This window comes from Typopeltis vanoorti, chromosome 21 (genome assembly GCF_054136105.1).
Source record: "Typopeltis vanoorti isolate ZY-2024b chromosome 21, IOZ_Tvanoo_1.0, whole genome shotgun sequence".
Classification (NCBI taxonomy): Eukaryota; Metazoa; Arthropoda; class Arachnida; order Uropygi; family Thelyphonidae; genus Typopeltis; species Typopeltis vanoorti.
Genome location: NC_143569.1, coordinates 3,032,419 through 3,051,400, shown reverse-complemented (window position 1 = coordinate 3,051,400; position 18,982 = coordinate 3,032,419). Strand labels below are relative to the sequence as shown.

General features: G+C 37.4%; 1 protein-coding gene across 2 annotated transcripts in view; it reads right to left on the bottom strand.

The window, feature by feature from the left end:
* Positions 1–18,982, bottom strand: part of LOC150094599 (uncharacterized) — a 429,939-nt gene that overhangs the window by 256,246 nt on the left and 154,711 nt on the right. For both annotated transcript variants that reach the window (XM_090411060.1, XM_090411061.1), the window contains one exon: positions 6,951–7,084. In XM_090411060.1, coding sequence (XP_090267186.1) covers positions 6,951–7,084 — 134 coding nt within the window. The remainder of the gene's footprint in view (positions 1–6,950; positions 7,085–18,982) is intronic.

Here is an 18,982-nt window from a genome sequence, read left to right as displayed (position 1 = left end):
TAACATATTTCTGGATTCCAATCACTTCTAACCACAAGATCTTGGAACAAAAAACTAGTTTGCTATATGAATTTTTTTCATATAGCAAGCTAGTCCTCTGGCGGTGAGTTAGTTTGCTGCAATTAATTCCGCAAGATTTAATGTAATAATGTCAGCATTATTACATTAAGTCTTGCTGACTTAATTGTTGTAATAATGTCAGCAAGAGTTCACTATATATGATGACCCACTTTATGGTAGGACAGAGATGGAGTAGTTAAAATTGTAAAATTCAATACAGTAGGAATTTTTTTTTTCTTAACTTAGCATTGACTTTTACAGAGGTCACAAACATTGTATATAGAAGGATATTGTAATTTAACACTGATTGTGGATTTTTGTTATTAGAAATTTTGTATATAAGGTTTATATTAACTGTAGTTATAATAATTTTTGTGATTTGAAAAACCATGCAAGTATGTATTGAAACGGTAGGAATGTTAAACTGTGTATTTCAAGGGCAATGCCTTAGAAAGTGGCCCGGCATTTGAAGTGGTTCCAATTTTAGAGAAATGGCTTAGAAGCTTTGTTTGTAAAATGTAAAGTGCCTTCAATTGTTTGAGCTTAACCTAATGCATGTTTCAAGGACAGTGCAACAACAGGTGGTGAACATCTAAGGATCTCCCGCGTGGGGTGAATAAGATTTTTTTTTTTTGTGTTCTGTGGGAAACAGAAGTAATCAACAACTCTGAAGGTCACATCCCCTTTTGAGCAGGAATGTTAGGGGTTCTCAACCCTTAATCCAGGAATTGCAAGAGGAAGTATAAGAAAGGATCAAGAAAACCCCGAGATATATTCAGTGTCCAGAGGCAGCATGTAGTAGGCGGAGGCAGTATGCAAGAATGAAACGGCAGTATGCCAGTTTGCAGAAGCAGAAACGAGGAAGGAAGCAGGTATGTAGAAACGCAGTCTCCTCTCATAGTGTCTCGAGATCCAGCATCACGGTCGCGGGTCCGTTGGACATCCAGAGAGAAGTAGGGAGATGTCTAAGGAGAAGTCAAACTGTAATAGGCATCAAGCCCCGGGAATTCTTCATGATGCGATGCCGCTAAAGGAAAGAAGCCTGCACGAATGTTGAAGCCCAGGATGGAAAAGCAGTTAGTGTCGGTGAGATATGCTCCAATCCCCAAAAATCTTCCACAGCGCTAAGGAAAAGGAAGCCCACACGAATGTTGAGGCTCAGGATGAAGAAGCAGTCAGTATAGTTATAATATGCTCCAGGCCCCAAAAACCCTTCAAGATGTGACGCCGCTAAAGAAAAAGAAGCTCACACGAGTGTTGAGGCCCAGGACGGAAAAGAAGTCAGTGGAACCAGATAAGAGATAAAAGAGCTAACATAAATATATGTGTCAAGAGAAGAACTGTGAGTAAAATCTTTATATGTATGTTTAACATTGCGGAAGATTGACTGATATTCGGCGGGACATTTACAAAGTTAAATAGCGATTATTTGTTCCGGACTAAGAGGCTAAAGAAAATTTGGTATAATTTAGATATGAGAAACTTGTTGTTTGAAGTATATATATATATATATGTATATATGTGTGTGTGGGTGTGTGTTTCATGAACAAATTAGTACTGGGATGAGATTACAGATTGGTGCATGATAGTGTTGCTGCATGTTTTAATGTGTGTATAATGTATGAGAAATTATAATTCTTAGCTTTTAATTTTCTGAAGAGCCAATTCATTTATGCAACTGTATTATTGCATCCTATGTTTGTTATGTAAATATGTTTGTTATGTTAAAGAATGTGTATTCACTGATCTTTAATCCAATGCACTGTTTCTAAAAAAAAATGCGGACCTGTGAGCAAAGATAAATAAGAGTAGCCACGACTGTCAATAACGCATGAGATAGATCTAGAGAGATACTGCAGGTAATCTTAATTATATTTACTACCCATAAAGGAAATCTTAGTGGTGCAGTAGTAACATTAAATGAATTTTCCAAGGTTCCCAAGGTATTAGAAATTAGATAACCTGTAGTAACTTAAGTAAAAGCGTAAAGTAGATAGTGATGAGAAAAAGTAAAGTAAATAGAGCATAAAAATAAAGTAAATAAAGCAGATTAAAAAAAAAAAAGTAATAGGGTAAAATATACAGTGGGAACAAGAGACATTCATTTTACAGAATAACACAGTTCAAGTATATAAGTGCAAGCGACTATTAACTGTCCAGGTTTTTCGTTGAAAGTTTATTTTTCACTTGGTTAGAGTATAATAAATTTAGTTTAATCCTTTATCTAAGTCTGAGCAAACAAAGTTTGCGCCTGAACGTATCTTCAGGACTGGGGTAAGGTGGTACAACACCAGGGCACTCCTTGCAAAGGTGGAGCAAGCTACCAACACTCCTATCTCAGTATCTCCCATAATGCAAAACACATCTCCTTGCAGATATGTCTAATGTTTGGGTTGTGGCCCTTCCCTTAATGCATAACATTAGATATATCCGCAACGAGATGTGTTTTGCATTATGGAAGATACTGAGATAGGAGTGTTGGTAGCTTGCTCCCCCTTTGCAAGGAGTGCCCTGGTGTTGTACCACCTTACTCCAGTCCTGAAGATACTTTCAGGCGCAAACTTTGTTTGCTCACACTTGGATAAAGGATTAAACTAAATTTATTATAGTCTGACCAAGTAAAAAATAAACTTTCAACATCTTTCTCTAAATCCAGAGTAATTTAATAATAAGGTGGCACACCATTTGGCAACTCCTATAGGTAGAGATGACCTGCTAATGCTTCTGCCTGGTATCTCCACTTGGGCATGTCTCCCACTGAAGAGACCTCAATAAAGGTCGAAACTAGTCTGGGTTGTGGCCCTTCCCTTAATGCATAACATTAGACACATCCACAAGGAGATGTGTTTTGCATTATGGGAGATACTGAGATAGGAGTGTTGGTATCTTGCTCCACCTTTGCAAGGAGTGCCCTGGTGTTGTACCACCTTACCCCAGTCCTGAAGATACTTTCAGGCGCAAGCTTTGTTTGCTCACACTTGGATAAAGGATTAAACTAAATTTATTATTATGTTCATGTTTTTCAGCCAGTTTGTCTGCTTTAAGAAAAGTGCAGCTCATAATTTCTGAGGGTAAAAAAAAAAAACAAACAAACTTTTCTATACAAACAAAATGTGAGCTTAATATCAAGGTTTTTTGATTCCCAGATGAGAGTCAAACTAAGCTGAAGGACATATATTATTCTTTCAATTGCAATATAAAGGCTCTATATTCTTCATAATCTACTGCATTAGAAGCCTCAACAAATATTTATGAAACTGTTTGTTCTGCACACTATAATTTTGTTGATGCTTTGCTATTAATCACATGATACATACAGTTTCCACAAGCCAATGCAAGTACTTTAAATGAAAATGCCGAAAGAAAGAAAAACTCTAGGAATGTATAGTAAGACAATATATGGTGTACCAGGAAAATAATCCTTGTCTATTCACTCATATTGGCAACGAACGTGTTAACACGTTCATTGCCAATCACACGATATCGCGTCATGCAAGTTCTCACCAAACGGCTGATCACGCGTTATTGCGTGGACGTCGCTAACTAAATAAAAAAATAAAAAAAATTTGGCCACCACACGAAATTCCAATTTTCAGCTTGACAATGAAAGTGTTAAATAGCTAATATCAGAATTTTATACATTAATGATCAGTAAACTGATAGGACAATTTTGCCTAAATTGTACTCAGCCCAACAAATCAATGATTCAACTTTTGCACACTATGTAAATGCCATAGAAAGAAGAAAAAATACATTTTGAAACTTGAAAGAGAAAGTCTGTTCTTATCTACCCAACCCTACCCTATAGTTGCTGAAAATACAAACATTACATAAAAAAAAAAGTCATTGTTACTTTTAGAAAATAATCATACCTCTTTTTGATTTCATGTGCTGAAGAACATGCTGTCATCTGGATACCTATCAATTATCAATTAAAAATAACAGGTATGCAAGGGGACAAAACTCACTGAGTAGGTAAAAACAAACTTAAATATTAAGACAGATATGGAGAACCTCCAGTCTTTTGAAGTGTATAGTGCAACCTTTTCACATATTTTGTCAATTATATAGATGAATCAGAACAACTCTCTCTCTCTCTCACCCAAACGTTTGGGAGATTCTCATTTTATGTAACCATCAAAAACAGTTTTAATATTATTTATTAATATATTAATTTCCAGCACTGGCAACCGTTTTTAATTTGTAAACCAATTGTTGTATGGACCTTGTATCCCCATTTCTTTGATTTGCTTGTTTCTATGCACTGATGATGTACAGTTATTTTCAGTATATTAAATATTTTTACTTTCATTTCATTAAAGTTAATTACTGTGGTTGTTGTTGAACTTAAAGAATGACAGACTAATTAACAGAGTCTCATATGGAACTCTGTTGCATAAACTGAAGCAAACAGGAATGGATTCAAAGCTGGTGATTTGGATTGGCTGATGGACAAATATCAGAGAGTGGTTTACGGAGGAGTCGAATCCAAAAGAAGGCAGGTGACTAGTGGTGTACCTCAGGGCTCTCCACTTGTTTGCTGATGCAAAATGGGAACAGCCACAGTCAATGAAGGTAACGTACAGATTCTGCAGGATGACTTAAATATGTTTAGCCACATTAATATATAAATATTAATGTAGCTAAGTGTAATGCACCGGGAGGATGACATCACATGCTGTATACAATATTGTTAAAATTGAAATGGAAGAAATTGATGAGGCAAGGGAATTGGGAGTGATTGACGATAGAGAACTGAAGTTTAGAGGGCAAATTTCAAAGGTGGCCAGAACATCACATCAAATTACATTATTGTTGAAGAACACACCACACAGTGATAGTTCTGCTTTATAAGCCAATAACAGGGCCACATCAGGAATACTGCACACAGATCTGGTCAACTGGATTCCTTGGTGAATGAAGAAGTGGTGGAGAGGACAGGTGAGTGACAAAGATTGTGGCAGATCTGTGAAAGGTTTTCTATGAGGACAGATTGAAGGTCTGTGGGCTTCAAAAACTAGCTGATAGGCATAGAGAGAGGATATGATAGAAGCAACTGTTTACAAATGGAGCCATCCCAGGTCAACAATCATACTGAGATGGAAGCACAAGAAGTCAACTGCAAGTGCTACCTGCAGTAGATGATTCACCACAATCACCAAACATGATGGTAGGGTGCTCTAAACAATATGTAAACACCACCATTCATCTGCTGACATGTTGAATGCAAAGTTTCATGAATCAACTGGAACACTAATCTGCATAAAAACGTTCAGAACCAAGGCTCACAACATGGTTTCCCTACCATGGAATATGCAAGCACCGCATTATCTGAACCAATATGCAGCATAATCTTCAGTGGTGCAAAGGGTGCATAGAGTTGGACTTGTAAGCTTGGAAAGCTGTGCTATGGAGCAACAAATCATGCTACATTCTCTACTGAACAGATAAGCAAAAACATCTGGTAAGAGCTATCTCTTACCAGAGTGCATAACCCCAACTATGAAATTTGGAGGTGCAATGATATGATCCTGTTTACTCTGGCTTGGCCTCGGAACTCTGTTTGTGGTCCCACGAACACTGAACTCTGAGAAGCATCTGAACATTCTAGACAATGCAATGCTTCCTACTTTGTCTCTTTCAGCAAGAAAATAAACCATATCACAAGGCTGCTGCTGTAACTGCATGGTTTGTGAAAATGAATGTCACCACACTTGAGTGGCCTACACAGAGCCCTGATCTCAACCCTAACGAACATTTGTGAGATAAATGTTGGGCGAGATCAAGGGACGTCCATGCCACAACAGTTCAGGACCTCATTACATGCCTACAAGAAGAAGGGTCCAAAATTCCCACTGATCGCTATTGTATGCTTTTAGAAAGCATGCCCCACAGCAAAAGGAGGTCTACATCTTATTAAGGTCAGTGCCATGGCTGTTTGTTCCTCACACTATGGTATCGGTGACTTCTTTCCAAGGAGTTAATGAAGTTATTGAAGGATTTTTTATGGATTGACACTGACTTTTTTCCGTACAGTGTAGGAAGGGAGAGAAAGAAGGGCCATCCCTGGAACTTGTGTAAGAGTGTGTTTAACAAGGATGTTAGGACTAGATTTTTTGCTTGGAGGGTGGTGAATGTGTGGAATGCATTGCCAGAGGTGGTTGTGAGTGCTTCATCTGTGAATGAGTTAAGGAGAGATATGACAGGTATTGCATGAATAATGGCTAGTGTGTCAATATAGGGGCTCCTGCAATGAACCCTCTGACTCCAAGAAGACACCCATTATAATAATAACATTAGCAAATTTCTTCTTATCCAAGATGTTAACACTGAAGGCTGAATTACCTCTTTTTATGTAGCATTATGATAAACTGCTTCTGTTTCCAAGTTTTTAAACTTATATAAATTTATTCTCCTTTTAGAATAAAGTACTGCTCACAATAGAGGTGTACTCAAAGTCATTGGTTTTCAGCAGCCAGCACTGCAATCATTAGGTGGAGCTATTCTCCTTTCCCGTCTATTAATCATGACAATGGAGCTCTTCAATACGACAGCTGTGCTGTTTGGGTTAATTTAAAAGTAAATGCATCTGAATTGATCTTGGTGAATAATTCTGCAGTTTATTATAATAATTTACAGTGATTCTACAGTTTGGTTTGCTTGATAAAGGTAAAAAAATAATTTACACTAAATGAAATACTTTTCTCCTCTTATGTTAAAATAATCGCTGTCAACATCCTATGGAAAAAGTGAATGCAGCAAGTTAATTTTAAGTTATTTTACAGCACATGATATTTTAAGGTGATAAGAAATGTCATGCCAATTATTTTTCATTTTCTGTATATGGTGAAAAAAAAAAAACCTTAAGGAAGAAATTGATAATTACTCACACATGGAAGAGAGAACCAATGATTGTCTTTGGAATATGCATGCAGGTAGCAGTCAGGACATGCTTCAATATCATTAACTTCACTTCTACATATCCTCAACAGATTCTTTGCAAGAGAAGTCATACTGTGGCCAGCTGTTGAAAATTATAAAACACAAGAGGTAAGATTTAAGCAGTGTATTACCAAATTTTAATCACAGAATACATTATCCCTTCCCTCCATTAAACTGAGCCCAAATATCATGAAAAATAAACAACTTAAAAATAGAAAAACATCATAGCATAGATGTGTGCAAGGGCATACACACTCATAAATATACATTCAATCCTATCTTCAATTAACATGTTAGGCCTAATGGACTACCACAGACTAATATGGCTTTTCTACAATGCGAATTTATTGATGAGGTGATTTATCTAATCATAATCTACTATATTCAGCCAGAGATGCATGCGATGAGGTTGTCTGCAAGGATAGAAAAATCAGAACTCCATGGTGGACACAGGAAGATAAAGAGGCAGTAAAGGAAAAGAAGAAAGCATATCGAAAGTTCCTTGTGAATAAGTCAGCTTGTGCACACTTAGAGAATTTATTATTATTATTATGTGACACCTCCAGAGAGTCCAAAGACTCATTGACGGAGAGTGTGCCAACAGCATCGAACGACTGAACCCGTTCCAACTACTAACCACACTCAAACTACTTGCTTAACTTTTTGCTGAGCCAGTAGCAGAGGCTCTACCAATCGACCAACCTTTGCTGGCTAAGAATACCGAGACAAATGTAAGAAAGCTAAACACTGTGTGAAACTGGCTAAACAAAAGCAATGGAAAGACTATGGCCAGAACATAGAAAATAAATATCAGGAAGGTGACAAAATATTCTGGAGGCTGTTGAAAATCCTCAGAAATGAAACAAAAGAATTAGAGATGTTAAAGGTGACATGAAAACTAGAGAAAAAGATATTCTTGATGTGTGTGGAGTAACTATTCGAAAAATTACTAAATGAAACAAACAGTGACAGCACAGTTGTAAAAAACACTCAACAGGTATGTGATCAGGAATACATATCCATACTTGAAGTAGGAAAAAAAGCCATCAAAAGCTTGAAATGTGGAAAGGCAGCAGGAGTACATGATATTCAACCAGAAACGCTCAAGTATGGAAGTATAAAAGACTTGCAGTGGCTGCACTGCATAGTTCAGAAGACCTGGACACATGGACGAATTCCAGATGATTGGAGTAGAGCTCTCATAATACCCATATATAAAAAAGGAAATAAAACTGAATGTGAGAATTTCAGAGGAATTTCCCTACTGAGTGTTCCTGGTAAGATTTATGCAAATATACTTGAGAAACGGTTGAGAAGGATCGTGGAAGGGAAGTTTGGAGAAGAACAAGCTGGATTCAGGTCAAACAGAGACTGTCAGGATTAGATTTTCACTTTACGACAAACAGTTGAGAAATCGTGGGAATATAACAAAGATCTGCATTTAAGTTTTGTCGACCTGCAAAAGGCATATGACAAGGTGCCTAGAGAAAAGTTATTCAAAACGCTACAGTTATATGGCGTCAATGGGACATTATATCAAGCAATACTTAGTCTTTATTTGAGTTGTAAGTTATTTACTTTATGCAGGTCATGCTAATACTTTTATAAATCCAGTACAATCTGCAAGATTCCCTGACTTAATTGAATAACTGTTGTAATAAATTTGGTATGAAAATCAGCAATAACAAAGACAATGAAAACAGGCAGAAACATTGAAAATATCAACTGCATTGTGAATGGAGAACCTATAGAACAAGTAAAATATTTCAGCTACTTAGGCACAATTTTTAATGAAGACTGCAAATTAAATATAAAAAGAGACAACAGAATCAACAAAGCTGGTATGGTAGGAAGTCAATTGAATAAATTCATATGGAATAAGAGAGAAATTAGTCGGAACACTAAATTAGCTGTATACAAGACAGTGTTCAAACCAGTTTTAACTTATGGATCTGAGAGCTGGATCAGATGTAAAACACTTGACCAAAGACTAAAGACCGCAGATATGAGAGTCTTGAGAAAGATTATAAGCATGAACAGATGGCATTAATGGCAATATCATATTAAAAACGAGGATATTAGGAAAGAACTTAGCATTGTTAGCAACCAGGAATGTGTTAGCAGAGCTAATATTGTCAGTACAGAATGGGAGAGGAAAGATTATCAAAAGATGTGTTCTCTACCAGGTTGGCAGGAAAAAGACCCACAGGAAAGCCAAAATATTTGTGGATTGTTACAGCAAAAAGTGCCTTAGAACAGCGCTTCCCAGACGGTGGGCCGCAGCCCCCTTGGGGTCCGTAGGTTTTGTTGAGGGAGGCTGTGAAATAATGAAAACAAATTTAAAATGCTTTAAAACTAAGTAGATTTTTTTCTATTTTAAAAGAAATGTATTTAACTTTTATTATTTATTATTTCTTTTTTTGTTATTTTTTATATTTTAATGGAAAAATTCACACACTTTGGTTCACAAACTTTGCTTCCTGCATATTTCGGCACTTAATGAATATTAGTAAATATTGCTTATTCATGTTTCATTTCGAAGCAGTGGTTAACTGTATTTACTTCGAATGCTCTCCAGGGAAGCTCCAAATCTTCCTGTCCCTTTCATCACGCGTTCGTAATCAGGGACTGTTGATATTGACTTTATATACACATCAAAACTCGTTTTATATTATCACTGTCATCCGAGCTAGTTTTCTGCTACCAATAAAAATTTCGCATATACTTCACACATGAAAAGAAGCTTAAACAGATTCATGTGGAGAGATAGTAACTTGCTTGCAGTGGTAAACAACATGCCCTCCCTAACAGCTACTATACTGCAGAGGCAATAAAAACAAGTACTTTTATTATGCCAGTGAATATATTTCTCAACAAATAGTGCAATTAGAGACAACTGGGATAAAAATGCATTAATTAATGAATCACATGTCTCCTCATACAGAAACTATGCTGTGTAGACTGAAACAAAACCATATGTTGCATGGGCAAACACAGTATCTAACTAAAAACTATTGTTATTAATTAGATGTGTGCGAGTTCGATCTCCCAAGGCAGCAATAAAATTCAACTGAACGTGTTAAAATTCGTAAAAGTGTTAAAACTAAGTAATATATATATATATATATATATATATATATATATATATATATATAATGAATGTTATGGCAATTTCACATATGGAATTCGGTTGAAGAGAGTTAGCATTTCAACTCAATTGTCAGCTATGCTTTTATCTTTCGGTTGCGCAATCTTTTGTTAATACTGCACCAATCATATACCTTTGCTGTCTGTTTCGCGTTAGGCTTAATTACCGTAAAGGGAGAAAAGGCACAAAAGAGAAAAATGTTCCTGGTTCGGGGATTCCCTTATTCAGGTAATATTCACTAATTTCATGTTATCAGTCTGTGGTGTGTCAGTATCGGTAAGTGGTGATATTATTTGATCTATTCTACGCTAAAAAATTTAACCCTGAGATGGATAAGTGGCTGGTAAAAAATTAAAAAAATTCCCGCGAACAATCAGAAGAAGCAGAAACAGACTCAAAAAAAAAAGGACAGTATTTCATATTATACCAGAACAGCTCGCATCGTCTTCAGAACCAAACGGTAAGAGGCAAAAAATGTAATATATGCATTTGATTTTTGCAATATTCGCTGTGTATGTTTTGTATTGAATATAAATACAATAAATATTATAATAATATATCTCTCTCTATATTACGATTTTTTTCGAGGGGAGCCATGAAATATTTTAATTTTTGCAAAGGGGACCCTGACATCCAGAAGTTTGGGAAGTACTGCCTTAGAAGACAGAAATATAAGATCTGATAATTTTGGAGAAGTTAGTAATGATGTAAGTTTTTCATGTAGTACTATCATAATATTCTGTATACTCCTTGAGAGTACATGTCAGGAATTTGATGATAATGATGATGATAATCTGTTATATCTGTCAAAATGTTCTATGACTGAGCTATTACTTTGTAGGGAAAAAAAAGTTAAGAGTCTCTTGGATCAAAACTCTTCCATCTGCACATGAGACTGGCTAACTCACTTTCAGTTGAAAAACCTTTTGTAAAAAAATAAATATTCCTTGGATTGAAGGAGGAATCTGACCATTGGTCTTTTTTGTATAGTCGGTGCACACCAAACAATTTAGAGCATAAATTTAAACTTTGTTTTTACAGCAAGGGAAAAAAAATATATATATTCTGCAAAATGAATATAAACAACCAAAATTCAAGGAAAGTAAACTCTCACTATAACAATCACCATTGTAACACCAACCACCTCAATATAATAGACAACTGCAAAGACCAGAAACAGCCAGCTATTCCTGTAATCCTTCAAGCCATAGGAAAGTCAACTGTATTTGCATATTTTACTATATGTACAATTAGGTACTGAAAAACTTTAAAATATATACCATGCTGATTTACAGTTCAACTTACTTTTCAACAACTGCACCAAATTCTTCAGGAAAGAAGTCCATAATGAAAAAATATTCAGTAATGTTGGAAAGCAGAAAGAACAAACTGATCAACTACATCATTCTACTTAATATTGTCCAAAAAAATAAAGTAAAATATAAAAAATAATAATAAATAAAATCTATCGGCAACATCTTTGAACGGTTTCCAGGCTTCCAGTACTATTTTAGTGACACGCTTCAAAATCATTATCTTTTCATAGATGGTTAATTCTAATTATCCAACAGTCTGATTGGCTGAGTAGTTATCATATTTGCTGTTCAACGATGTTTGTGATTGCCTTTAAAGAGGTAGCCACTTGACCGCTAATAAGATATTAGAGGTCTGATGTGGCTTGAAAAAGAATCCACCTTCATTAGTTATCTTCCATTCTTTTATGATTTTATCTATGTATATATTAAATAAAACTGGTGAGAGAGGGCAACCCTGACGTACTCCTCTATTTATTGGTTTCCAGCTTGATGTTAAATTATTGTACTTCACAGTTCTTTTATTGTCTTGATATATATTAAATAAGGTCCTAAAGAGTTAGTATTTCATATTCCTCCAGGATTTTCCATAGTTTTTCTCTGATAATTTTATCGAATGCTTTGGTGTAATCTATAAAATCAATGTGGGTTTCTATGTTCATATCTCTGTGTTTTTCAATTAGTAATTTTAACCTAAACACAGAGTCTATGCAAGACCTGCCTTTTCTGGACCTATTGAACCATGCACTGGACACCCACCACAAAATACTATGGAAAAAAGGCCACCTTATTCCACAGATGGAAATTCAACTACAAAAGACTGTTTCTGGGATCTACCTCAGCCATAAGGAATTACCCTGACCTTAACAAATATCATCATTATCATCACATTCCTGATATATACTCTCAAGGAATGTACAGGATATGATAGTACTACACTAAAAATTACATCATTACTAACTTCCTATCTACAATATTCTTCCAAATCAGTCTGTTACCTGTCAAGACTCCAACATTATCAGATCTTATATTTCTATCTTCTAAGGCACTTTTTACTGTATCAATCCATCTATATCTTGATCTTACTCTGGATCTTTTTCCTACCAACCTGGCGGAGAACACTTGTTTTGCTAATCTTTTCTCTCCTGCTTAAGTGACCATACCACCTGAGATTATCTCTGCTAACACATTCCTGCATGCTGACAAACATCAAGTTCTTTCCTAATATCCTTGTTTTTAATATGATATTGCCACTGATGCTATATGTTCATGTACATCTTTCTCAGGACTTTCATATTTGAGGTCTCTAGTCTTTGGTCAAGTGTTTTACTTCTGACGCGGCTCTCAGATCCAATAAGTTAAAATTGGTTTGAATATTGTCTTGTATACAGCTAATTTAGTGTTTTGGCAAATTTCTCGATTCTTCCATATAAATTTATTCATCTGACTTCCAATCATACCAGCTTTGTTAATTCTGTTGTCTATTTCCATATTTAATTTACCATCTTCACTAAAAATTGTGCCTAAGTAGCTGAAATGTTTTACTTGTTCTATAGGTTCTCCATTCACAATGCAGTTGATATTTTTAATGTTTCTGCCTATTTTCATTGTCTTTATCTTTTTATTGCTGACCTTCATACCATATCTATTACAACAGTTATTCACTTTAGTCAGGGAATAATGCAGACTTGTGGTGGATTTATTTAGAAGTATAACATCATTTGCATAAAGCAAAGAGCTGAGATTAACATCTCCAATTTTGATATCAGGTTTAATACCACTTTCCTTCATAACGTGATCCATATAGATAATGAATAACAGAGGGGATAACGTACACCCTTGTCTCACACCAGATTTAACATTAAACCATCTTTAATGTTAAATCTTCCTGTACTTCCTTCAATTCTGACTGCTGACTTACAACTCAAATAAATACTAAGTACTGCTTGATATAATGCCCCATTGACACCATATAATTGTATGTTTCGAATAGCTTCTCTCTTGGCACCTTGTCATATGCTTTTTCCAAATCGACAAAACTTAAATACAGATCTCTGTTATATTCCCGTGATTTCTCAACTATCTGTCGTAAAGTGAAAATCTGATCCTGAAAGCCTCAATTTGGCCTGAATTCAACTTGTTCTTCACCAAGCTTCTCTACCACAATTCTTCTCAACTGTTTCTCAAGTATACTTGCATATATCTTACCAGGAACACTCAGTAGAGAAATACCTTTGTAATGGAGTAGGGATTAAGGGAATGAGTAACAATATAAAGCAGAAGATGAAAAAAAAAACATCGCAGAAGAACATAAGAAAAAAAAAAAGGTGATCAGCATGCTCATTACTCACAACCGACTATTGAGAAGTTCTGACTTGATCTCATAGTTACAACTATATTAGTTGTAACTATGAGATCTGGTATGAGATATCTCAAATGAGATATGAGATTTTGTATAGTTACAACAAATATGGAATTCGTAATGGTGGTCACTTAATAGCTGGATGCCTTCAAGGTAGTGTAGGAGTTGGGAATTGATGGTTTTCTCCATAACTTTAGATTGACTGAGGTGAGTGAGTGAGATAGGGCGGTAGTTAGATGGCAGTGATTTGTCACCCTTCTTAGGGATGGGTTGAATATAGGCCAATTTCCAGGCTTTGGGAGTTGACAGTGTGGAAGGTGTGAGTGACTGTGGAAGTTTAGGAGATGGTTTTGTTTGGGAGAGTGAATTTAGATTAAGAGTGACTGACCTGCAGAGGGAGATAGATGAGTTGAAAGAGGAGGTGGAATGTCTTGTGAATGAGAGCAGAAGTATGAAAGATAAGATTAGGAGAATGGAAGAGATAAATGCAAGGCAAATCAGAGTAGGAGAGAGAGAGAATTTAGGGAATATGAGTGAGAGGTAAATGGGTGCTAGAAGAGGAGAGAAAGGAAACAGTAGAAGAGAGGGAATGAGAGAGAGGTATGGGAATGCTAGCAGACGAGAGGATGGAAACAGTAGGAGAGACGGAATGAGAGAGAGATATGGAAGTGCTAGAAGAGGAGAGAATGGAAACGGCAGGAGAGATGGAATGAGAGAGAGGTATGGGAATGCTAGAAGACGAGCAGATGGAAACAGTAGTAGGAGAGACAGAATGAGAGAGGGATATGGAAGTGCTAGAAGTGGAGAAAATGGAAACAGTAGGAGAGAGGGAATGAGAGAGATGTATGGGAGTGCTAGAAGAGGAGAGAATGGAAACAGTAGAAGAGAGAGGTATGGGAATGAAAGAAGAGGAGAGAATGGAAACAATAGGAGCGAGGGAATGGTAAGAGGTATAATGTATGGCGACTCAATGATCCGTGGTGTTCAAGATAGGATGCGTGAGGAGTGTTTGCCAGGAGGAACAATAGAAAGGGTGGCTATGGCAATTAAGAGAGGTGAAAGGGTGGATGAGATGATTGTGATGGTAGGAACAAATGACTCGAGTGGTAATGTAAGTCGGGCAGTGAGAGATATGAGATTTTTGCTTGAGGCTGTACGGAAGAAGACAGAGAGAGGAAAAATAGTGTGCGTGTTGCCTAGGTATGATAATGATGAGCTGAGCAGAAGAGCAGTGATATTGAATGGCATAATAGCGAGAATGTGTCACAAGAGAGGACTGGTATATGTGGATGCTTGGAGTGCGTTTGAGGACCGTTTACATTTGAATGAGGAAGGACGTAGGCATCTGGAGAGATTGCTGTTCTGAACGAGTTAGTGTGTCCCAGGAGGATGATAGCAGGGGTGGCCTCTTATGGGAATGGATACTTGGGAGAAGGGAGACAATGTCAGGTAACACTGAGCCCAGTGGAGTCTAGAAGGGATAATGCTGGGTATAGAAACAATGGCATTTATATGCTTTATACTAATGCCAGGAGTATCCGGAATAAGGGAGAGAAATTGGTGGCGCAGATAGCATCAGCCTGGCCAAAAATTATTGCGATCGCTGAGACGTGGTTGACAGAAGGGGATATAACAACAGGAATAGAAGTCGCTGGGTATAGCATTTTTCGTCAGGATAGGAGGGGAAAGCGTGGTGGTGGGGTGCTGCTTATGATAAGTGATGACCTATGTCCTCTAATGGAGAATTTGGAAGGAAGTGAGACAAATGATTTTGAGAGCGTATGGTGTGAGGTAGAGGTAGGCAAGACAGGATATTCAGTGGGGTGTTGCTACAGACCCAGGAGCACAGAGGATGGGGACCAGGAGATGTTTAGACAGCTAAGTTTGGCAAGTGCAAGAAGAATGATTGTTATGGGAGATTTTAACTTCAGTAGTATAAATTGGAGAGAGGAAGATGCATGTAGCAATAGGGGAATGGAATTTCTAGAATTCTTGAGGGACAAATGTCTTAGGCAACATGTAACAGAGGGAACAAGAGGTTCAAAAGTTTTGGATTTGGTTATAGCATCAGAAGAGTTGATAATAACTGAGTTGACGTCTCTCCCACCAGTTGGAGAGAGTGACCATATGGTGTTGACTTGATAAATGAATAGACATGCAGGAGTATCAAAGAGACGGGAACTTATGTGGAATTATAAGGGAAGTGATTATAATAGTCTTAAACGTCAACTTCGGGAAGTTTCATGGAGGGAGGAATTGGAAGGCCGGGATATCACCAGTGCATGGGAAATTGTGAAAGAATATTTGTTATCAGCAATGGTAAGTTGTATACCACGAGTGAAGAAGAGGACGCAATTTGGAGTAAAGTGGATGACAAACAATATTAAACAGGAATTGCATGCGAAAAAGAGGCTATGGAAGAGATATAAGGAGACAGGTGAAGAGATGCATGAGGAATATAAGACACAGGCCAGAAGAGTGACTAGTGTGGTAAGGAAAGCGAAACTGGAATATGAGAGGAGATTGGCCCTAAGATCCAAAGAAAATCCTAGGGAATTTTTTAGCTATGTGGCCAGTAGGAGGAGAAATGACTGTGGAAGAATGATATTGTGGGATAAAAATGGGAATAGAGTGACTGATGCAGAGGACATAGTGGAATTGTTCAATGAACACTTTATTGGAGTATTTCATCCTAGAGGAGTCAGTTTTAATGCTAGAGGGATAGGACTGGTTCGAGGTCTGGAGGTACAGGAGGAGAGTGTGTTTCAGATACTGAGTACTCTGGATGTCAGTAAAGCTGTGGGACTGGATGGTATTTTGCCACGAGTTTTGAGAGAATGTGCTAGGGAATTGACAGTACCTTTAACGTGGCTTTTCAATGAAAGTCTGGCTTTGGCAAAGGTGCCCAGGGAATGGAAGGAAGGTAAGATAGTGCCATTGCATAAGGGTGGTAACAGACTGGAAGTGTCTAATTATAGGCCAGTCTGTGTGTCATCAGTAGTTGTTAAGATCTTGGAGAAAGTAGTGAGGGACCGTATACAGCATTGGGCAGATGAGGGAAATGTTATCTGTGAGAATCAACATGGATTTGTGAAAGGACGCTCTTGTTTTAGCAATATGCTAGCCTTTTATAATAAAGTTACAAGAACATTAGATGAGGGAAAGGCATATACTGCAATTTTCTTAGACTTGGCGAAGGCATTTGACAGGGTGCCACATGATAAGCTGATATTTAAGTTGCAGCACATGGGTCTGGATGTCAGATTGGTCAACTGGATTCAGGATTGGCTGTCTGATAGGTATCAGAGAGTTGTGTATGGTGGAGCAGTTTCCAGGAGGTAGAGGGTTACAAGTGGGGTCCCACAGGGCTCAGTACTAGGACCTATATTGTTTAACCTTTATGTCAATGACATAGCCAGTGGATTGCAGGGGGATATTCAGTTGTTTGCGGATGATGCGAAGCTGGGAAGGATTATTAGTAATAGTGCAGATGTGGTAGCCCCCGCAAGAGGATTTAAATAAGCTAGATAGATGGGTAAATGAATGGGGGTGTCAGTTTAATGCAGCAAAATGTAAGGTCTTGAGGTTTGGGAAACATCGATGGGATGCTGCATACTCTATGGGAGGAGTTATACTGGAGGAAGTATGGGAGACAAGAGATCTGGGGTTGATGATTGATAGAAATCTGAAGTTTAGGGGACATATTGCAAAGGTGGTGAAGGTAACACAGAGGATTGCTGCTATTATGAGAAGGACACTGACCTGCAGAGATAAGAGGGTTATCATTCCGTTGTGTAAGTCTCTGATCAGACCACACTTGGACTATTGTTCTCAGATTTGGTCCCCAGGATTTGAAAGGGATAAATTAACTGTGGAAAGGATACAAAGACGGATGACAAAGATGGTTTCAGGACTGTACAAGGATAGTTATGAGGATCGGCTGAGAGAATGTGGACTGCAGAGTTTGGTGGATAGAAGAAGGAGAGGTGATATGATTGAGACTTTTAAACTGTTGAGAGGTAGTTACAGGGTTGACACTGGGGAGTTCTTTCACTTGGTTGATCAGCAGGAAGGAGTGATGACAAGAGGCCATCCCTGGAAGTTACGAAAGGAAACTGTGAGCAAGAGGGTAAGGAGTGGTTTCTTTGTGTGGAGGGTGGTTGAGCCGTGGAATGCATTGCCTGATGGAGTGGTGGGAGCGAGAACGGTCAGTGAGTTTAAAGAGTGGTATGATAGACTTTGTGTTTCTCGGGGGGGGGGGGGGGGGCTGCAGACTTTATGTCTTAGGAAGGACCTCCCTCGATGAGTCTTTTGACTCCTTGGAGGCCTGAATAATAATAATAATAATAATAATAATAATAATAATTCACACATTCAGTTTTATTTCCCTTTTTATATATGGGTACTATGAGAGCTCTACTCCAATCATCTGGAATTCGTCCCTCTGTCCAGGCCTTCTGAACTATGCAGTGCAGCCATTGTACTGCATACTTGAGCATTTCTGGTTGAATATCTACTCCTGCTGCCTTTCCACATTTCAGGCTTTTGATGGCTTTTTCTACTTTAAGTATGGATATGTATTCCTGACTGCATGCCTGGTCAGTGTTTTTTACCACTGTGCTATCACTGCTTGTTTCATTTAGTAATTTTTCGAAGTAATTACTCCATACTTCAAGGATATCTTTTTCTGCTGTTTTCATGTCACCATTATCATCTCTAATTCCTTTTACAGTACTCTTTGCTACATTTCTGATCTTTCTCAACAGCCTCTAGAATATTTTACTATGTTCTTCATATTTATTTTCTAAGTTCTTATCAAAGTCTTCCCATGACTTTTGTTTAGCTAGTTTTACACAGTGTTTAGTTTTCTTACATTTGTCTCTGTATTCTCTAAGAGCACCAGTTGACTTATTTCCAGGAACTTTTGATATGCTTCCTTCTTTCCTTTACTGCCTCTTTAACTTCCTGTGTCCACCATGGAGTTCTGATTTTTCTATCTTTACAGACAACCTCACCACATGCCGCTCTGGCTGAATCAATCAATGTTTTCTTCAGGGCTAGCCACTGAATCAAGGTTTGGTTCCTGTTCTCAAACTCTCATTTTTTCTTCAATGATGTTTGTGTATTTTAGTCTGCAGTTCACATTTGAGAGCTGCT